We start from the raw sequence: 23,733 nt of genomic DNA on the forward strand, positions 1-23,733 counted from the left end.
CGCTGCAGTTTATCGCAGCGGTGCAAATGGGTTGGAACTGCGCATGCGCAGCGGGCGCATTGCGCAGCCGCGTCGTTGCCAGGCGACGGCCACCGATGGGCAGCGACGCCGTGTACGAAGACAGGACAGGAGGAAGGCGTTCAGGGGCGTCAACTCACCATTTTCCGGGCGTGGAGATCCGAACGCAGGCGTGTCTAGGCGTTGGAAGGCGGATGTCTGACGTCAATTCCGGGACCTTCATCGCTCCATCCATCGCACAGGGTAAGTAACTGCTGCGCTAGTCTTGTTTTACACAAAACTTTTTTAGCAGAAAAAGGGTTGCCCTGCTTCAAAGCAGTCTATTGCATATTGGATTCGGCTTACTATCCAACAGGCCTATGCGTCGGCAGCCTTACCTGTTCCACAGTCTCTGAAGGCCCACTCTACCAGATCGGTGGGCTCTTCCTGGATAGCTTCCCGTGGAGTCACGGTCCTACAACTATGCCGAGCTGCTACCTGGTCGGGGAAGAACACCTTTGTGAAGTTCTACAAGTTTGATACCCTGACCAAAGAGGATACCCAGTTTGGGCAGGCAGTGCTACAGCAGTCTCCGCACGTACCCGCCCGTTCTGGAAGATTTGGGACATCCCCATCGTACTTAATCTGTCCCCAATATCCCTTGTGGATGCTAGAGAAAATAGGGTTTTAAATACCTAACGGTAAATCCTTTTCTCATAGTCCATAAGGGATATTGTGCGCCCGCCTCTGTGCGGTGACTTTCTGTAGGTTCTCTGTTATGTGTTCCTGTTCAGCTGTTGCTATTAATGTTGCCAGATGTTGGTGGTCATTCCGAGTTGTTCGCTCGATGCCGTTTTTCGCAACGGAGTGATTAGGTGTAAAATGCGCATGCGCACGGTACGCAACGCGTATGCGTTCAGTAATTTAACACAAAACTTTGGAGATTTTCACAAGCTCGAGCAACGTTTTTACATCGCTCGAGTGATCGTAGTGTGATTGACAGGAAGTGGGTGTTTCTGGGTGGTAACTGGCCATTTTCAGGGAGTGTGCTAAAAAACGCAGGCGTACCAGGTAAAAACGCAGGAGTGGCAGGAGAAATGGAGGAGTGGCTGGCTGAACGCAGGGCGTGTTTGTGACGTCAAACCAGGAACTAAACGGACTGAGGTGATCGCAATCTAGGAGTAGGTCTGGAACTTCTCAGAAACTGCAAGGAATTATTTAGTAGCAGTTCTGCTAATTTTTCGTTCGCTATTCTGCTAAACTAAGATACACTCCCAGAGGGCGGCGGCCTAGCGTTTGCAATGCTGCTAAAATCAGCTAGCGAGCAAACAACTCGGAATGACCTCCATTGCTGGCTAAGTTTTATGTTGGTGTGCTGGTGTGAAAATCTCACCACACTTATTGTTGTTATGTTCCTTCTCTCAAGTATGTCATTCTCCTTCGGGCACTGTTTTACCTATAACTGTGCTGTAGGAGGAGGCATAGAGGGGAGGAGCCAGCACATCCAGTTGAAGAAATTTAAAGTGCACTGGCTCCTTTGGACCCATCTATACCCCATCGTACTAAATCTGTCCCCAATATCCCTTGTGGACTACGAGAAAATGATTTATCGGTAGGTATTTAAAATCCTATTTTTTTGTTTGTTTGTGTTTTTAGCGACAAAAGTCCAAGGAACTGTGAAATGGTTCAATGTGAGAAATGGCTATGGATTCATAAATCGGTAAGTATTAAAATAGCAAATTTGGCTACATGAATTCATATAGGGAGGCCAATCCCGGGCCGTTTTTTCAATCCCGGGATTCGGGATTGAGAAACGCTCAATCCCGGGATTCCCGGGATTGCAGTAGGGAGCAGGGAGAGTGGGAGTGGAGGGCAGTGGAAAAGAGCGTAGGGAGCACGGAGGCTGTAGGGAGCAGCGCTGGAGGGTGGGTGTAGTGTAGGGACTAGGGAGCAGCGCTGGAGGGTGGGTGTAGTGTAGGGACTAGGGAGCAGCGCTGGAGGGTGGGTGTAGTGTAGGGACTAGGGAGCAGCGCTGGAGGGTGGGTGTAGTGTAGGGACTAGGGAGCAGCGCTGGAGGGTGGGTGTAGTGTAGGGACTAGGGAGCAGCGCTGGAGGGTGTAGGAAGCGGAGCGGGAGGGAGGCTGAAGCGAGCACCACAGTGAGGGAGGGTTGGTGTCAGTAAAACTACACTTACACTTATTGTAGTGCTGGCCGTCAGCCAGTCAGAACGGGCAGTCCGGCAGCCAATCAGGAGCCGCTGCGGCTGCTTCCCTGATTGGCCGCCAGTCCACCAGCTGTGATTTGCTGGCAGCCGGCGCTACATTTGAAATGCCGCCGCGGTCTGTGTACATGGCTGCCGCCCGCCTAATAGTAAGTTACTTACACCAACCCTCCCTCGCTGCTGCGTTGCACATGCGCAATGCAATCCCGTGAATCCCGGGATTGGAGGCTCCAATCCCGGAATTCAAATACCGGCAATTTTGGGCCTAAATCCCGGGATCCTGCCGATCCCGGGATTGGCCTCCCTAAATGCATACCTCCCAACATGACCCTCTCCAGGAGGGACAAAATAATCTGCTTCTGGACTTTTTTCTTAATTTGCGATTGCCAGCACCTGTTTTGGACAGGTGAATGGATAAGAAAGGTGTTTCAGCACAGGTGATGCAATCATAAATTAAGAGGGAAGTCCAGGAACAGAGCATTCTGTCTCTCCTGGAGAGGGTCATGTTGGGAGGTATGTGAATGCAAATGTTGCAGCCCCAATTATTTGTATTGAGATGGCTACTGGAGGTTGTCTCAGATCTGCCACTTGTGTATGAGGTAAGCAACCAATGGATATACGTAGGTTGATAATTGTCAGTTTGGGTAAGTCTATGAGCAGTGTGACTCCGACTCATGTGTAGCATACCTCCCAAAATGACCCTCTCCAGGAGGGACACAATGCTCTGCTTCTGGACTTTTCTCTTACTCTAGGATTGCCAGCACCTGTGTTGAACAGGTTAATGAATAAGAAAGGTGTTTCAGCACAGGTGATGGCAATCATACATTAAGAGGGAAGTCCAGGAGCAGAGCATTCTGTCCCTCCTGGAGAGGGTCATGTTGGGAGGTATGGTGTAGTGGCAAAAAAATCAGGCATTCCCAATCTTGGTCCACAAGGCTAACAGTCCCGGTTTTCGTGACATCCATGCTTGAGCTCAGATGACTTACTTAGTACCTCAGTTACTTTGATTTAACCATCTGTGTTCAAATCTGGATATCACTAAAACTGATATGCTGCTTTCACATCGCAAATGCCGGATCCTACCCGGTAAGAGAAACGTGTACTTATCGGGTGGGATCCGGCATTTGCGCTCCGTTGCTGGCTTTCCGACCCGGCAATATACCGGGTCGGTTGCCATAGCAGCGGAGGGCGCAGCAGCAGCAGGGGCGGGGGTGGAGGCGGCGCCGGGAGATGAGCTCATCTCCTGCGCCGCCTCTGCCTATACTGTGAATGGGAGCCGTGTCGCATCGGAACGGCTCCCATTCAGACTGCGCCTGACCCGGTAATCAACCCGGTAATAACCCTTCTTTTTTACCGGGTTGAATTACCGGGTCAGACGACCCGCTAATTCACCAAAGGACCTTTCACATCGCACACGGACCCGTTTCGACACGGCAATATGCCGTGTCAATACCGGGTTTTTAGTGCGATGTGAAAGGGGTATTAGTGTGCCCTGAGGACCGAGGTTGGGAATGCTTCTCTTCTGCATACAAAATCAACATTGAGTCCATCTCTGAATCAGGTCCATTATGCTGTGCATGTGGAGATTAAGGTGGTCATTCCGAGTTATTTGCTCGTTGCAGATTTTCGCTATACAGCGATCAGGCAAAAATCGGCATTTCTGCGCATGGGCCGCAGTGCGCATGCGCAAAGTACTTTTACTCGAAACTATGCAATTTTACACAGGTCCGAGCAACGCTTTTCAGTCGCACTGCTGATCGGTGAGTGATTGACAGGAAGTGGGTGTTTCTGGGCGGCAACACAGCGTTTTCAGGGAGTGTGCTAAAAACCGCAGGCGTGCCAGGTAAAAACGCTGCAGTGGCTGGTCGAACGCAGGGCGTGTTTGTGACGTCAAACCAGGAACTAAACGGACTGAGGTGATCACAATCTAGGAGTAGGTCTGGAGCTACTCGGAAACTGCATGACATTTTTTAGTAGCAATTCTGCTACTCTTTTGTTTGCAATTCTGCTAAGCTAAGATACACTCCCAGAGGGCGACGGCCTAGCGTGTGCAATGCTGCTAAAAGCAGCTAGCGAGCGATCAACTCGGAATGACCCCCTAAGATAGATATATGCACATTGCCTAACCCAGAGTTTCCCAAACACCACCATTACAGTCCAGGTTTTAAGGATATATATGTTTGGGCACAAGTGACTTAATTAGTACTTTAGTAATTTTGATGTAGCCATCTGGACTCAAGCATAAAGGCTTAAAACCTGGACAATAATGGTGGTGTTTGGGAAGCACTGGTCTAATCAAATAACAGTAAACACAAAGGCAGTGCGCCATGCAATATAACTGTGATGATTCTGCTAACTAAATATGTGCACCTTACATTACTTTGTGATTATTATTATTATTATTATTTTTATTCATAGGAATGACACCAAAGAAGATGTATTTGTCCACCAGGTGAGAGATGAATTGCATGCTGGAATATTTTTCTGTACTATTCAGATAATTATTACAATAGAGGTGAAATAAAATCCCTGATAAGTGCCATTTTTTGCGTCCGCGATTGCGAAAATACATGGATTCCGGATCCTATATGTTTTCGCACGAAAATGGGTTCTTATTGTGTGAGAAAAACTGGCTGCAATTGAATTGTCTGATAAAACCGTCAGGTGAAAAATCACGGTAAAGACTTTTTTTTCACAAAAATGTATCAGGCACAATTGAATTCCCCCTTAAGCTTACTTCCACCTGTATGCCAGTAATTGTATATATATAGAAATGTGTTATTGCTCTATTGTACATTTAAAGTCATATGCACCAAAGGCCTGATTGATATGTGTATGCAAAACCAATGGTCTGTGCATGTGCAGAGCGGTTCTTGCAATGTAGCCCGCAGCCCCCTGTTAGCCACAGCATGAGTGACATGTTGCAGCATTTGAGGGGGTGGGGCGCGGGGCTGGCACCTAGCCCCGCTTCCTTGTGGCTGTGCAATTCCATACAAACATGGATTGGGCCCCAAGCTCCAAAGTGTGTCATGGTTACATTAAAGATTGGCTACTCATTCACTCCTAACAAATCCTTCATCCCTTCTTTTTTGACATACACAGGCGTTAGTCCTCCTGATCAGCTAAAATAGAACACTCCACTAATGCCAGATCTGTCAGGCGGTAATGTAAGAGGAACTAACACGGTCCCAGTTGACAAGCACACAGAGCAGAGTCATTCATGGGTCAATATGAGTAGTCAGTGGATAATACTCCACGTATAGTAACTTATATTAGCAAAGTGCACAGACAATTCAGAATCACAGCTACGAGTTGAATTTAATTTAATTGTTTTAACAAAACACAGCATAATTACTTGGGGATAGGGTGTTGGAGTTATTCCAGTTGTCATGCAGCGTTTGTTCCCACTAATGGCACGGGGCCTGATATTGCTGCTGTCCTATGTACAAGGCACCTGTTCCCTTCTCACTCTGCCAAGCACAGCAAATGTGCTGATGAGGTGGACTCTGTGGTGTGAATTCTCCCTGTGGGGGTCAGTCATTAACTTGTCTACTACTGACACTAATCTAATTTTTAAACCACTTGTGTTCACTTCACATTATTACACTTAGTGCATGAAGGAACTGTATAGTTCATACATGTAAATATAAATACATTATTACATGATACATAAATTGACATAAACAGCTTGTAAAGTAAATTTCTGTTAGAAATGTTAACTTTTTTTGTGGCTGTGCTTTATTCCATGAATGTAACTGGCCGTGCGGTTTTAAGCACACCCCACTCTCTAAACAGCTCCTAAGTAGGGTATTTTCAGTCCTGGTAAATTATGTGTCAGTCAGTATAAATATATGGTAACTGATATTGTATGCTTGTTACTTGTTTACAGACAGCAATCAAGAAAAATAATCCTCGCAAATACCTGCGGAGCGTAGGGGATGGAGAGGTTGTGGAGTTTGATGTTGTTGCTGGGGAAAAGGTAAGATATCTGCTAGACTGTATCCGTCATCGTCAGGGTCTGCATTCTCTGATCAGGGTATATCCAATCACTTAAAATGTCAGGGGTACACTTTGCAAAAATGTCAGGGGTAAACTTTGCAAAAATGTCATCTGAATTTATTTCTTTTTTTGCTATTTAATTAAGTCAAGATCATCTATTTAACAACATATTAACTATTTTAGTAGAAAAAAAATATGCCTAAAGGGTGTCTAGAACTAGGCATGTTTAGCAGACCCCTGTATCATTATCCCAAGACCCCTGCAGCATTATTGCCTACCCCTCTGGCATTTTTTCAATCACACTTGCAGATCCCGCTGTAGCAATTGACCTCCCCTTGTAGCATTTTCTCACTCCTCTAATGTTCAGGCTTGCTGAAAAGGGGTGTGGCCTCAGGTGGAAGGATATGGCCTTGTGGTATGTTCCTTGTTTTCGTCACTCTGAGGGCGTGCCCAGTGTTTCTTGAACAGCTTGGTTAACCCCAGGTTGACCTCCCTCCCTGCACTGTTTAAATGCCTCTCACATGCACAAGGCATAAACAGTATTTGGGATTCACCTACTGCATTGCTGGGCAGAGCAATAGGTGATGTAATGTTTGGTCTTGAAATTACTCATTGGTGCTGTCTGGTGGGTAACTCTGAGGGAGCTCTTCTCTTTTTTGCAGAAGGATACTTAGATCCAAAGTTAAAACATATGGGTTATATTATCCTAAACCAAAACTGTTCATGTTATATTGCAATATACATTTAAATGCTAAATCTTCTAATTCCATTTCCATCATCAATATTCTCAGGGCGCCGAGGCATCTAATGTAACTGGCCCGAAAGGGGCCCCAGTTCAAGGTAGTCGCTACGCTGCAGACCGACGTAGATATCGCCGCGGTTACTATGGCCGCAGAAGAGGGCCCCCAAGGGAGGTATGTAATAGGCTACACAGTTATGACTTCTTTAGTGTATGAGAAAGCGACGGTGACGTGTCATGAGCTGTGATGTATCGTCAGCATGTACTCCAACTACTATATTCTGATCTTCACTTCTTAGTAATTAGCAGCATTGCATGATTTGCCTATGTTGCCGTATCTGTACCCTTCCCTTTTGTATTTATTTCAGCACTGTAATAATCCTAAATCTATTGGCTCCCTTTGTGTCCGCAGACAGCTGCTGATCAGTAGCCCCCCATCCATTTTACTTTCAATGTTTATTTATCCCTTTTATTATTCTGTCATCATCCTTCATTATCTCCTTTCATCATACCCTCCACTCATTATGCATAACCTTATATAACTATCTTCCTTCTTCACCCTCCCATTCCTTGTATTCATCACCACATGCCCACCATTAATGATATCCCTTCATTACTCTATTTACCAACTATTCACGCTGTTACTGACCCCCACCCTTTATTATTGCCTCTCCTTGTCTTCCCACCCCTGCTAATTATTACCCCTTTATTATCTCTCTTCATTACTCTAACAGCCCCTGCATTATCTCTGCTTACCATTCTGCCATCCCTGTTATTTCCACCCCCCCCCTTTATCACCACCTTTTATTGTATTTTCTCACCACACAACCTTTTTTCTTCATCACCCCCCTTTATTATGTCATTTCACCACTATCCCATCACTGTTATTTATCTCCCCTCAACATTATCTGTTTATCTCCCTTCTTCATCCCATTGCCTGTACTATACATCACTGCCCTTCAATATCTCCGTAATTCCCTCCACTCATTATTCTTTGTTCTGTATATCTCTTCATGCCCCTTCATTATACACCTTCATCAACTCCCCACCTGTTATTCATTGACCCATTATCTCCTTTCATCAACTTGCCCACCATCCATCTCCATCACCCCCGGCCATCCCTATTCATCACCCCCTGCCATCTCTCTTCATCACCCTCTGCCATCCCTCTTCATCACCCCCGGTCATCCCTTTTTATCACTTCATGCCATCACTCTTCCTCAGCCCCAGCCATACCTCTTCATAACTCCCAGTAATCCCTTATCATGACTACTAGCCATTCTTCTTCATCACTCCTGGCCATTCCTCTTCATCACCCCTGGCCATTCCTCTTCCTCACTTCTGGCCATCCCTCTGCCTTACTACCAGTCATCCCTTATCATCACTCCTGGCCATCCCATATCATAATTCCTGGCCATCCCTCTTCATCACTCCCGATTGTCCCTCTTCATCACTCCTAGTCATCCCTCTTTATTACTCCTCGCCATCCCTCTTTATTACTCCCCACCATCCCTCTTCATCACTCTCCACCATCCATCTACTTCACTCCTAGCCATCCCTCATCATCATTCCCAGCCATCCCTCTACATCACTCCTAGCCATCCCTCTTCATCACTTCCAGCCATCCCTCTTCCTCACTCCCAGTCATCCTTCTTCATAACTCCCAGCCACCCCTCTTAATCACTCCTGGCCTTCCCTCTTAATTACTCCCAGCCTTCCTTCTTCATTACTCCTGGCCTTCTCTCTTCATCACTCCTGGCCTTCCCTCTTCATCATTCCTGGCCTTAACTTTTCATCACTCCTGGCCTTCCCTCTTCATCACTCCTGGCCTTACCTTTTCATTACTCCTGGCCTTCCCTCTTCATTACTTCTGGCCTTCCCTCTTCATTACTCCTGGCCTTCCCTCTTCATTACTCCTGGCCTTTCCTCTTCATCACTTCCGGCCATTCCTCTTCACTACTTCCAACTTCCCATTCATCCTCTATGACATATCAACCCAGTTAAAGATGCAGATAGAGGAGCTGGAGTTACACAACCAATTCCCCTTTTCCCACCAATGGCCATAAAGAAGGGGTATTTTATGATATTCTTTAGGTAGTCAGTGCAGAGATGAAGTCACTGACCCCACTACTGCCACACCTGCCCAGCTGGGAGTCAGACAGGGGGCAGATTAATTTCTCCGGTTGCTCTGGCCTAATTGTACTGTACTATACTGGCAATACACTGTCATTTCAACTGCAGTGTGTTTTACAGTGCATTAATTTTCTTGGCACTTGTCACAAGTTACTCTGTCAATCTTATTAGTACCCTTTTTGTATTGGTAACCCGCACTATCAAGTTTATTTTATTGACTATCTATTACATTATAGAAAATGACAACTTGCATAGAAGAAATTAAAATTACTCCTAAACTAACTAATCCATTAAACTGTAGTAACAACAACCAAGAATGCTGCTCTTGTTATAACTCCTACACCACTCAGTCCAAAGAATGAAAGGTATAGAATGCAGTGAGGATGAGCACAAATGTGATAATGTGCAGTATATATAAAAACTGTAAATGTATGAAATGAGGCTATGGGCTATATTGACGAAGCGATGGCTTTTATAAGCGGCTACTTCTTGGCAGGTTTGAGGTGAGAATTTAAAGCAGCACTATCATTAAGTGTAAAGCCTGGCAAGCTTTACACTCTTTGTTAGTGCCACTTTACATTTTTACACCAGACCCACTGAGCAAGCCGCTGCTTTGTAAATAAAGCCCTATGACTTCAGCAAATATATAAAAACACAATAAAAAACATACAACATAAACATATAGTTTATAGCTCTTTTTTAGAAAAAGGAGGAACATGAGACCACAAAATTGGAATGTCCAGGAAAATATGGGACAACTGGGACTGTGAGGTTAGTGCAGAGGTTCCCAAACTGTGTGCCGTGGCTCCCTGGGGTGCCTCTGGACACAGGCATGGGAGCACTGGGTTGGTGGTCCAGGACCAATTCAAATTATTCATGGTCAATATAATAAGCAAAACCAGTGCTGGTGGCTGCCAGTCATAAAATATGTGGCCAAACAGAAGCAAATCTTGTCCCTCACCACACAACTGACCCTAAGGATGACATATACGCGATCTACTTAATGTAATATTTCTTTCTAAATTTCTCAATAAGAAATTTTTGGCCTAGGGGTGCCGTGAAAATAATTCTGATATTCTAAGGTGCCGTGATTCAAAAAAGTTTTGAAACCACTGGGTTAGTGCTTACCATACAGTAGGGGGTATCCAATTACACATAGACTTAGCAGGTGTAGCGGGGTGGAGTCACAGTTAACAGTGTCCATAGTTCCAAAACGTTCAATACACTTTGTCAAGGATCCTTGACAATACACTATTGTTGCATTGGAATAGTCATCCTACAAGGGATAATACTTTAGCCCTACTATATGCTTGAAGGTTGTCAGATGAATATGGTAATTGCAGCAAAAAGAATGTCTGGGGGTTCATCAATGGCAAAACAAACTTATAGTTTTAAGTCAGACTAACTTTTTGAAACATCATAAATAATAAAAAAAAATCACAAGGTTAATTTCCCTTATTTATAAAACTGTCTTTAACATTTTGCTCTTAAAAAATCTTGCATTAAGACAATACTGCAATTATTATTCCATTATACTCCAAGTTCTCACTTTTAGGCGAAGATTTATGAAACCTTAGAGAGAGATAAAGTGGAGAGAGATAAAGTATCATCTTTTAACTGCCATTTTTTTTTTCAAGCACAGCCATTACATTTACAGGGAGAAGCTGATTGACTAGTACATCTCTCTGTAAGCTTTGATAAGTCTCTCCCATAGCTATTATTAAGACATCAAAATGTCAAATACTAAACAGCAAGTAAATCCACTATTGAATATTAAAATATGAATATAGCCTATTTAAACAATATAAATTGAAACTATTTATCTCCCGTTACCCTTTGTCCACAGATAACATCTTTAAAAACCTTGTGGGTCCTACTAGTGGAATTGGGGAACTTTATTGAGACAGAAACAGTCTTAGCTACAGTTTCCCCTTAAAGACCACTCTGTACACATAAGCCGACTCTCTTGTTGCTGTTGTTTTTCATTAGAGACAAGTAATACCCACACTCAGGTAAAGTAACAGTGTAGATATAGCTGTGACAGTTCTAAGTCTTAAATGACTCATGTCAGTGCTTCCTGGAAATGAAGGGGTAAATGAAGACTAACTGGAGCAGCTGCTGCTGTTGAAAGTCTAAATTTGTCTCCTGAATTTCATACTATTTGTGAGAGAGAAACAGATGCTTAGGATTATAAGAGAAAAGGGAGTGTGAAAGCCCAGTCAACTGGACAACTCAAATTACAAGCACACGTGTCCACAGATCATGCCCACAATGATTTGTCATATATTAAAGACCTTGTAAATATGCAAGACAGGCATGTCTATCAAAATAGTCTAGAACATTTTAGAAGATCTTTGTAAACTAATGCATATGCAGGTGGTTTATCCCTGTGGTGGTTGGGCAAGGTTGACTCTGCACCAAAGTAACCATGCTCAGGAGTGGCTGCTGGAGTTCCCTGTACATTCAGATAAACCTGATCTAGTCATGGCCCCTATAAACTTTGGTGACAAAAGTCAATACAGCACAATGCAGTATATTTTCTCCATGTTGTTACACATTGATTTGTCTACAATACATGTCAAATGTAAGAGAAAATGAATCGAATACTCCATGTAGTATTAGTTTTTCTGGTAACAAAAATTTAACAAATATCATTTTGGACCCATTACAGAAATTAGAAATATATATAAATGGAACTTGTTTTTTTTATTAACCTATTGTATTTAATGTAGGGGTTGACAGCTCTTCCTTAGACAAACATGTTCCCTATATGTAGCATACATAGGGGGGTTCCCCCAGAACTCATTGTCACAGCAGGGGGAAAAAAGCAGATTTTACTATTCCATAGAACTCTATTGTAGAGCTATTGTAGAGACATCTCCATAGTCTGCCTTTGGAAGGTATGCTGTATTGTGGAATGACAACTCATTTAAGGTGATTGATCACTTGGATATATCTCCCTCCTTATAGGGAGGAGATGGGGAAATGAAAGACGGTGTCCCTGAAACAATTCAAGCCCAGCAACCAATGCGCCAACCTACCAACTACCGTGGAAGGTATCGCCGGTAAGTCTGTGCTGTCAGTAATCAGGTTACCCTTTTTTAGGCTGCTAATTGGGTACATTAAATAACAACTGTGGTTTAATAAATGTCCAGTGCTAGTAGAAATGTAAAGTTTGATATGTGTTGGTCGCTTGTTGCTCATCTACTATATTTGTGAATGGAAATAAACTAGACAAATTACAGACATGTAAAATTCATTTCTGGTCATACATGTTTTCTGAGGAATATTTTCATAAAGTTTTATTTAGATACTTATTTCCCATATTTATTATTCATATTTGCTTGAAGCACTAGATAGTAAATTCAAAATTAAAACCTATCACATACAAAGAAATGTTCAAACATGCATTAGTAGGCTGTACATGGAATAACTAAGAGTCTGGATTTGTCCCTAAATTGCAGTTCTTAAAGAAGAAACTTTGCCTACAATTTTTCACTAAGACAACAGTAGTTTGTGAGATTCTCACCTCAGGTGGTGCCTCTGTGATGTTCTGATCTCAGTTACTGAGAAAGTAAATGGATGAGCCAGAGCTGTGAGCAGTTTCTATTTTGTCCAATGATAGGAGCTGAGATGGCAGCTTGGTCATGGATATAAAGCCCATACGGTTCTATTAGTTACAGGGAATTATATATGGATTTCTCCTTTGAATTTACTCAGATTATTCAAATGAATTCCTAATTTCTTTCTGTATATTCCTCTTTACTTATTAGATGGGCTTCACATTAGTAGACAGGTGTGGGCATAAAGTTATACATAGTCCAACACCCCATGTTGGACTCACAAGAGCCATGTCCCATATGGCATCTTTAAGAGACCAATAAAGCCTGTGTACTCCAGGAGGTAGTAGTGTACTTAGTGTGTACAGTTTATGTTGTAAACTCCTCTTTTTTATTATTTTTACACAGACCCGTGTCTCAACCCAGACCTGTTCCACCTACTGGGGAAAATGAGAGCACGGACAATCAGTATGAGACAGGGGCTCCAGATCAACAACAGAACCGCCGTGGGTTCAGAAGACCGTACAACTATCGGCGTCGACCCGATCAAGTAAATGCTCCAGCACAGGGGGGCAAAGAGACAACTAAGGTCTGTAACATTGCATTAACATCTATCTATCTATCTATCTATCTATCTATCTATATGCGACAGCCCTCACTCACTCACTCACTCACTCACTCATCACTAACTCTCTTACTTCCCGATATGTTAGGAAGATGAAATGTAATATAGGTATTCTTCAGGTTGGAAATAGGAAAACTATGTAATTAGAATTTTAATAACCCTCCCCCAAGGGGATGAAAAGTGGGTTGACCTAATGATGTCATTACCGATGCATGTCTTGCATTGCGTGAACAAGAACACCCAAATGGACAATCAGATCAAAATTTGGATTGCACCTCCAGTGTGTAGAATTTAATAAACTACAAAAATACGAAAGCCCTCACTCACTGACTGACTGACTGACTGACTGACTGACTTATCACTAAGGGGTCTTTTTACTAAACACTGGATGGAGATAAAGTGGACAGAAATAAAGTACCAGCCAATCAATTCCTAAGTGCCATATCACAGGCTGTGTTTAAAAAATGACAGTTAGGATCTGGTTGGCTGGTACTTTATCTCCGTCTAAGTCTTAGTAAATAGACCCCTAATTCTCTTACGTCCCGATATGTTAGGAAGATGAAATTTAACATAGGCTTGCGTTGCATGAACGAAAATGCCCAAACGGACAATCGGATCAAAATTTGGATTGCACCTCCAGTATGTAGAATTTAATAAACTATAAAAAATGGTCCTGTCACTTTTTACCGTATCTGCTACGGGAGCTCCTCGGGCAATGCCAAGAACCATGGATTAATATTTACTTACATTGAGACATTTACATTTACATCTCTATTGATTAACCAAATTTTTAACACTCATTTATATTTACAACTGTGAAAATCAGAAACTCTATCAATCTTTCCTCTCTCTCTCTCTCTCTCTCTCTATATATATATATATATATATATATATATATATATATAGTGTAGAAAGACTGATGGATGGCAAACATTCCATATTTAAATGAAGTGATAAGCTTACTACTGAAGAGCCTAACACTTACCAAAGTCTATTGCATACTGTAGGTACTGCAGCAGTATTCACAGCCATAAATATCATAGACCGCAATTGTATATTTTATTACTAAAGCCCTGCAGTTATCAACTACCCAAAACCAGAAATGAGTTCTGTACATGCAATTACATAAATGTTTATTATATGCATAAAATTAGGCAAAAATAACAGACATGCCATAACTCTGTCATTTGTTTTTAAATAATTTTTTTAGCTGTTTCTCCCACTCACCCTCAAATATACTTATTGTACTAAAAGAAACAAAAGCATTCTGAGAAAACTCATTGTATCAAGCAGCATACTAGTCAGGCGAGTAAAAGGCGGAGAACATAAATCTTGATGTTCAAGAGACAAGGAACAGACATACAACAGTAAATTAAACAGCATTCAGAGAAATGTTCATGAGGAGACATAGTATATTTAAAACGGAGGATGCCCATTCGTAAGCACTTCGCGGTTATACCATGAAGTTAGAGACACTGACGTCCGTAGTTAATCTCTAAGGGAAGGGGATAAAGATTTAACGTGGGGTAACCATATGTCAAAAAACTTTTGTGTTTTTCTTTATTAAGGGACATCTCTATCCAATCCATTTGGAATAGGTAGGAAGTACTGGGCAAAAATAGAGAGAGTGCCAATGTACCAGAGGAGATCATTGAGATAATATGGTTTTTCTCACTGCTGCCGCCAATTTAGCTAACAACAATAGTTTTCCAACCCACAGTCTGGCCTGTACTGGAGTCCGATATATGTCCCAAAGGGCCCACTCCGGAGTAGGAGTAACAGTGATATTAATTCATTGTGCTTTACAATTAGAACAACAGTAATAGAACAAAACTGGGTAAAAACAGACAGACATAGAGGTAGGAAGGCCCTGCTCGCAAGCTTACAATCTATAGGGAAATAGGCATTGATACACAAGGATAGATGCTATCTATTGCATAATGGTCCACCAGATTGCTAGGTTCTTAATGGGTTGTATGATACGGTCACCCAGCAATGTTGGATAAGGGTCAGGAGGGTGTGAGAGTAAAGACAGACAAAATATCTGAGGTTATGTGTGTACTGTACATAGGGGGTGTAATTAGATAGGGAAGCATTGAAGGTTATGTGGGTGGGTCTGGAATTTGAGAGGCTTGTCTGAAGAGGTGAGTTTTCAGGGAACGTTTAACGGTTTGGATAAGTGTCTTTTATGTACAGACATACAGTTATCCAAAATCGATGGCCCTCAGGGCAGCTCCACATACAGTGGTATGAATCTGCGCCCGGGGTTGTACACTTGAAGCACCGTGAATCTGATTATGTAATTTCAGGGTGTAATATGCTCTATGTAGCAGTTTATAATGCATCTCTACATAGGAAGCGGACACTAGTGTCTTGTTGAGACAGGTAAATGCAGTTAGGAGCGAAGTGAGCGGAACGGTAGGCAAGTCTATGGTCCACTTCGCCAGTCCCGTTCGTAAATTATCCAAATTAATTTGTTTCCTAATGTGGGAATACAACAAAGAAGTAGAGCATATCCTATTACCCAAAGTTCTTATCAAGGGGTCAAGTTCATTGGGAACATTGGCATTATTTAAGTGAGAGAGTACCCTGGAAACATAAATACTGTAACTCCATAATTTTAAATATGCAAACAACGGGATGGGTAGTTCAGGATATCTTTCTTGCAACTGGGTAAAAGACAACATTTTCGAACAATCCTCAGTAAGAGTATGAAAGAGCAACCTTGGACCACCTCTATTCCACGCAGCGTAGTTAGAGAAGCTCTGAGACAGAGAGATATGAGTGCGAGCAGGGAGAAACACTGATTTATGTGTGGAGATAATATAATTGTGAGTGAGAGAGCTGCAAGGCTGTGCAGGTAGTAGTTATTAATAATATACAAGTATTTTTTTAAAGTTTTTCTTGTGCCCGTTATTACAGTAGGAAGTTTTGCTAAGTGCAAATAAATGAGCTTTGGTAGTATGTCCCTGGACAAATCTAATCAGCATAATAGCTTCATGGCAAAACTGCACATAACATGAACCCTTATTATGGAAACTCCTACTTTTCTAAGCATCTTTGGTTACATACACAGTTAGTAAGAGACATGCAGGGGTATATTTTATTTACTAAAGTGTAGGTATTTAGAAGTGGAAATGTTGCCCATAGCAACCAATCAGATTGCTATTATCTTTTAGAACGTAATAGATAAAGGATAAGTAGAAACTGCTTGGTTGTTATGGACAACATCTCCACTTCTAAAATCCCGCACTTTGGTAAATATATGCCACAGAATAAGTTTCCCCCTTCTTCTGTACGTATAGATGGTGAGAACATTTGCTGACCAGCATGGTTAGATAGAATGGGCAACTCCTTACCTGTTGGCCACGTCATGTTTGCTGTCAAGAGCCAGATGTTACTCCTAGCTGTTCATTAGATATCATCTCTGCCACTTAGAGATCATTATGGGGGCGGGTCACTAATTGGTAGTACAGGTACTCCGATGGACTAATAGTTGTGCAAAGGGTGCACAGGGCTGTCAGATGAAGAAACCCCACCGAAGTACAAGTGGGAAGGGAGAGGGAAGAACATTAGGGTGTTGGTAAACCCCTTACAATTGAATGGAATAGCAGAAATGATAAAAAGCCAGTAGGAGGGGCTTTTACACACTGAGCTCTATGAAATACTCGCCATGTTGATGATAGTTGTGTTCTTATTGCCATAGGAGTTAATGAGGGACTTACTGCTGATGCTAAAATAACCTGTTTTATGTATGCACTGTAGCTGGCTGAAAGCGCTGCCGAGAAGCCTGTGCCAGTGGTTGAGAAAAGCAATGCTGCGTAATCTGAGTGACCCGACCGACCGTCCGTCCATCATGTAAGTGATATGGTCAGTTACAGTTACAATGTCTGCGGCTGCCTCTGTGCCTCTACTCACTCACCCAGGACTATAATGATGATAATTATACGTTTCATTACAGATGAATAAAAGCAGGCAATTTGAGCTTTCCCTTTCCCTTATCATAGCAGGTATATTTCCTTATCTATTGTATGTCACTCCAGTTATACATATACTGAGCCCTAACAAAGTAGAATTTTCATACAAGAAGCATTAAGGTAAATATCTCTGAAGGTCATCTAATTGCACTGTGGGGGTCATTCCGAGTTGATTGCTCGCTGCTGATGGCGCATGCGTATGGGCCGCAATGCGCATGCGCGACGTACGGGTACAAAGCCTGTTGTGGTTGTGCACAGGTTGTAGCGAAGTTTTCCTTCGCACTGACGGCCGCAAGAAGATTGACAGGAAGGAGGCGTTTCTGGGTGTCAACTGACCGTTTTCAGGGAGTGTTTGCAAAAACACAGGCGTGTCTGAAAAAAACGCAGGCGTGGCTGGGCGTTCGCTGGGCGGGTGTATGACATCAAACCCGGACACGATTAAGCTGAAGTGATCGCAAGTGCTGAGTAGGTTCAGAGCTACTCAGAAACTGCACAAACTGTTTTTGCAGAGCTCGGCTGCACATGCGTTCGCACTTCTGCTAAGCTAAAATACACTCCCCAGTGGGCGGTGGCATAGCGTTTGCACGGCTGCTAAAACTAGCTAGCGAGCGATCAATTCGGAATAACCTCCTGTGTGTAAAAGCAAAGTAGGATTTGTCAATTTGCACAAATGCACCTATATGTTATATTGACATAATAAAATTTGCAAAGGAACAGTAGTTTGCACCAGCCATCGGGCAGGGAAAGTGTGTTCTTTAAAAAAAAAAATAGGTGGTTGTAACTTTCCCATCTAGTAGAACATTTCTAGGTTTGTTTTGTCCAATGTCAAAGTAAATGAAAAACGAAAGTACCAGATGTAATAAAGAGAGTACTTATGTCCTCACAGTGGGTCTACTCTACGCCATGTTTGCATGTTAATGCATTAGCATGTGCAAGTGTCTAGGCTATGGAGATGCTAACGTTAGCAAGTGAAGCTGCTGCCCAGAAATAAAGAGACATCCATTGAAGCCATCGTAAACTAATTCGCAATTGCGTACACATTCGCAGCCTGTATGCAAAAACAAGGAACATCAGAGCTAAGGCTGGACACGTCAGTAGAAACTCAGACGCCATGTTTTTGCATGTACAAGCTTACAGGCGTCAGCAGATACACGGTCCAAAAATGGCCTAGACATGCCTGTATTTTCCCAACCACTCCTCATTAACATACTCCAAACGGTCACTTCCTCTCTATCACTTTACATGAAATCCTCATTTTGAGAGGGATCGCAACGTCATCTTTGCGCATGTGCATTGCAATTGGGGCACGTGTAGTCCGCCGATAATCGCCCTCTTGCGTGATAATCGCCCATTGCGTTCAAACAGGGCCGGTGGTAGGGTGTTCGGCTCCTCCCTGCAAACTATAAATTTGCGCGCTCTGTCCCATACTTAATAAAGGGACAGTACGCGACAAAGACGCGTGCCGCAAATGGGTGTGGTCTAACAAAGAAGGGGCGTAGCCACACAATAGTACCCCCAATTCAAATTACACCACACAGTAGAACAATCTTATACATATACACACACACATAAACTGTGCCCCCATACACACACATACACCATGCCCCCATGCACACGGTGCTCCCATACACACACATACACTGTGCCCACATACACACTGTGCTCCCATACACACTCACACACACACACACACACACACACACACACTATGCCACAATACACACCGTGCCCCCATACACACACATGCACCGTGCCCCCATACATACTGTGCTCCCATACACACACATACACTGTGCCCACATACACACATACTATGCCACCGTACACATACATACACTGTGCCACCATACACATTGTGCTCCCATACACACACATACACTTTGCCCACATACACACATACACTGTGCCCACATACACACTGTGCTCCCATACACACACACACAAACACGCAAATACTGTGCCGCCATACACATACATACACTGTGCCACCATACACACTGTGCTTCCATACACACACATACACCGTGCCCCCATACACACATATACACTGTGCCCCCATACACACACATACACTGTGCCCACATACACACACACACACACACACACACACACACATACTGTGCCACCATACACATACATATACTGTGCCACCATACACACTGTGCTTCCATACACACATACTGTGCCACCATACACATACATACACTGTGCCACCATACACACTGTGCTCCCATACACACACATACACTATGCCCCCATACACACACATACACTGTGCCCCCATACACACACATACACTGTACCCACATACACACTGTGCTCACACACACACACACACACACACACACACACACACACACACACACACACACATGTGCCACCATACTCATACAAACACTCTGCCTCCATACACACTGTGCTCCCATAAACACATCCACACACACATACACTGTGCCCCCCCACACACACATACTGTGCCACCATACACACTGTCCGATACACACATATACTGTGCCACCATATATACTGTTCTCAGATACACATATACTGTGCCACCATACATACTGTGATCCCATATAAACACACGCATATACTGTGCCACCATACACACTGTGCTCCCATACACACATACACTTACACATACACTGTACCACCATACACAGTACTCCCATACACACACATACACTGTGCCCCCATACACACACACACTGTGTCACCATACACACTGTGCTCCCATACACACATATACTGTGCCACCATAAACACTGTGCTCCCATGCACACATACACTGCGCTACCATACACACATACACTGTGCCACCATACAGACTGTGCTACCATACACACATACACTGTGCCACCATACAGACTGTGCTCCCATACACACATACACTGTGCCACCATACTCACTTTGCTCCTATACATACACACACAAACTGTGACCACACACATACATGCACTGTGCCCCCATACACGCTCTGCCCCCATACAAACATACACTGTGCTCCCATGTACACACACATACATTGTGCAACCATACACACACATACACTGTGCCACCAGACACACTGTGCTCCCATACACACATACACTATGCCACCATACAAACATATACTGTGCCGCCATACACACTGTGCTCCCATACACGCATACACTGTGCCACCATACACATACACTGTGCCTACATACACACTGTGCTCCCATACACACATACACTGTGTCACCATACACACACTCTGTGTTCCCATACACACATACACTGTGCATACTGTGCCACTACACACAAACAGACTGTGCCACCATACACACATATACTGTGCTACTATACACACATACACTGTGCCACCATACACACATACACTGTGCCACTATACACACTGTGCTCCCATACACATACACTGTGCCCCCATACACACATACACTGTGCCCCCATACACACATACACTGTGCCACCATACACACTGTGCTGCCATACATACATACTGTGCCACCATACACACTGTGCTCCCATACACACACTGTGCCACCATACACACTATGCTCCCATACACACATACATTGTGCCCCCATACACACATACATTGTGCCCCGATACACATACACACACATACTGTACACTATGTTTGTGTGCTCACATACACTGTGCCACCATACACATATACACACATACATTATGTTTGTGTGCTCACATATACTGTGCCACCATACACATACACACACACATATACTGGGCCACCATACACACACACACACACACACACACACACACACACACACACTGCACCCCCATATAGACAGCACAGCAGGACTCTCACTCCCTGTAGAGCTGACAGTTCCTGGTCACGTGACTGCTCAGCAGCAGTCATGTTGCCTGTACTCGGGACTCCCGGAGACCACACACAGCATCAGCTCACTTTACCTGCTGGAGACTCAGCGGCATACTGCAGGTCCGCGGCGGCATTCTCCAGTGGGAAGAAGGCGGGTGCCTCTCCGGCACTGCGCCTCCCTGCATTGCAGACTCTGCTGAGTAGGTAGCGCCGGCTCTGTGTACAAACATGAATTAGGCCGAATATCATTATTATTTTAGGCCTTAAAGTAGCGTAAAACAATAATACCAATTCTTTAGGAGAAAATAGTTCACCTCTTTATATTTGTCAACATCTCTGCACACCAAGGCACGCATCTAGGGCCTGATTCAGATTTTTTTGGAAGCAGCAGCGATACTGTGATGTGTCAATGCAGCAGAAGGAATCTGGTATAAGTAGACACCTCCTGCATGCATGTGGGATCTAAAGATGCATCATCAGATCGCATGTGACACCATCAACTGTCCGAGTGACCCATGAGGTCATGCAGGCCGGCCATTACAGCTCTGTCCAAGATCTCGCGAAATCACCATTGGCACCCAAACTGTACTGCCTCCAATGACGCAGGACCTGTACTGTATATGCACAGTATGGGTCTGGAACGTTCGAGCAAGCAGTATATTGAGAATCAGTAAGGGGCGGGGTGCAGGACTGGTTTTCTGTCAGCCATTGATGGCAGTCAGACATGGTTCTATGATGCTCCATGAGCAGAAGCCCACCCTAAGTATTATAGTAGCTGAGACCGTTGGCATCTCTTCCTCCCCATTTCAGAGGCTCAGGACCTGTCCCATACTTAGAAGGCCTACAGCACCCAACTTACATTTAAATTGATCGTGTAAGGAGAGCATACCGCCAACTTTGAAATCTTTCCCTCCAGGAGAGTTCCTGGAGGATCATGCCCATCCTGCCCATTTCACTAACAAGTGGGAGGGATGCGGGAGTGTAACCTACTCTTCTGCAAGTCCTTGGGACTCCCCAATGTTCAATGTTTTGGGAGTACTGGCATATCTTAATGGATTTAAGTTGTGCACACTGCGCATCCCGCACCCATATAATTATACTTATCCCTCCAGAGTTCCACGTTGGCCAGTGCTGCAGACAGAAATCACTGGGAAAATGGTGTAGCAGCCATGGAGATCTGTGCATGACAGTAGAGAAGTTTCTAAACATAGCACAGATGCAATGTACCCAGAGACCTGTGTGTGCACAGTAGACTCTGTGGTCTATGTACTAAGGCTAGGAGAGAGTACTTTATCTCCATCCACTTTATATCTCTCCAAGGCTTAGTACATAGAGCCTCTGTCACAAATCTAGAGTCTACTGCACTGCCAGAGAAGAGGGTGCCCACATGGGGCCCCTCCGCTCTTATACCACCCGTCTGGGAAAGTATGAAAGAGAGAGGAGAGAGAGAGGTTGAGGAGTATATGAGACTAGCAGAGGACGGGTGAGGGCGCATGTGAAATTGGGATAGTGTGGCAATGTAGAATTTCGGCAGCATAAGAGACACTGGGATTGTGGTGCTCAAGGCAGGAAATATTACAGTGGACTGACTAAAGGCCTGATTCAAAGATAGACGGAATTTCAATTCCACATGCAAGCAGCATTACATTTACATCCGATCTCCAGAAATGGCAAGTGGGGGACATCCCAGTAGAAGAGACGCCTCCTGCATGAAACTGCGACCACCGTTGCCAGTTGGGATCCAACGTCGCGACCATCAGTCGCAGTGTTATCCCGCAGAAGGTCTGCTGTGCAGCTGACCATCAGAAGCAGGGGCTGCGAGGCCAGGAAGTCTGCATGGTGACAGGCACACCCTTGGCTCTACCCTCCTAGAAAATTTGTTTCTAGGAATGCATGGCATGTAGGAGGTCCATGGCATACGGACAGCCCGGGCATCATCTTAATAAACTGCTGCAGTATAAGCATTGTCCAGTTTCAGAGGCAACGTTTGGATCTTCTTAGATTACTTTATGATAATCTTTATATACATTTTCATCATGTATCACCTCTGCTTTGTTCCTTTTAGGCAGAATGTGAGATGAACACTGGAAGTGACCACTACCTACCTACCTACCTACCTACCTACTACTACTACTGATTTTGATAATTCTGAAGTTGCCTAATAATAAGGAGGGAAACCGATTGCTGCTCAGCTTGCTTGCTGTGGATCACTAGTACACTATGAACATCCTACACCTCCTAGATGTCAAAGATGCAAAGTGCTACAAATGGACATGGAAACCCCTAAACTAGTCACTCATAACCATAAAACAACATTGCAACCACATATAAGATGTTCAGTATGAATTCTGACCACTGTTATTACACGTTTATGTCAAGATATCTCAAATATATGCTGAGACTCATGTATACTGCTATAAAACACAACAAGGCATGTAAAGTAATTGACAACAAATGGAAACTTTATTTACAGGTAGATTGAAATCCTGTTTGAAGATTAAATGGATGAAGATCTACACTAAGTACAAAAAAAGTTATAAAAGAACCAACAAACGTCTCCTGCCTAGCCGCTGCCATCAATGTTGATTCATTATCAACAAGTTTGTAGCCCCTAGATGTCTTTGAAATAAAATCAATAGGTTTGGGAGATCAGAAA

The 23,733-nt window shown here is 43.7% G+C and overlaps 1 protein-coding gene across 1 annotated transcript in view; it reads left to right on the plus strand.

Annotated features, from left to right (window-relative positions):
• The window catches only part of YBX3 (Y-box binding protein 3), a 33,195-nt gene extending 9,462 nt beyond the window's left edge, over positions 1-23,733 (plus strand). Inside the window, exons 2-9 of the mRNA XM_063961828.1 lie at positions 1,654-1,717; positions 4,637-4,670; positions 6,108-6,197; positions 7,009-7,131; positions 12,060-12,154; positions 13,058-13,238; positions 17,040-17,132; positions 23,143-23,733. Of these exons, the coding sequence (XP_063817898.1) occupies positions 1,654-1,717; positions 4,637-4,670; positions 6,108-6,197; positions 7,009-7,131; positions 12,060-12,154; positions 13,058-13,238; positions 17,040-17,099 (647 nt within the window). The 3' untranslated portion in view covers positions 17,100-17,132; positions 23,143-23,733. The remainder of the gene's footprint in view (positions 1-1,653; positions 1,718-4,636; positions 4,671-6,107; positions 6,198-7,008; positions 7,132-12,059; positions 12,155-13,057; positions 13,239-17,039; positions 17,133-23,142) is intronic.

Source organism: Pseudophryne corroboree, chromosome 3 (assembly GCF_028390025.1).
Source record: "Pseudophryne corroboree isolate aPseCor3 chromosome 3, aPseCor3.hap2, whole genome shotgun sequence".
NCBI classification, from domain to species: Eukaryota; Metazoa; Chordata; class Amphibia; order Anura; family Myobatrachidae; genus Pseudophryne; species Pseudophryne corroboree.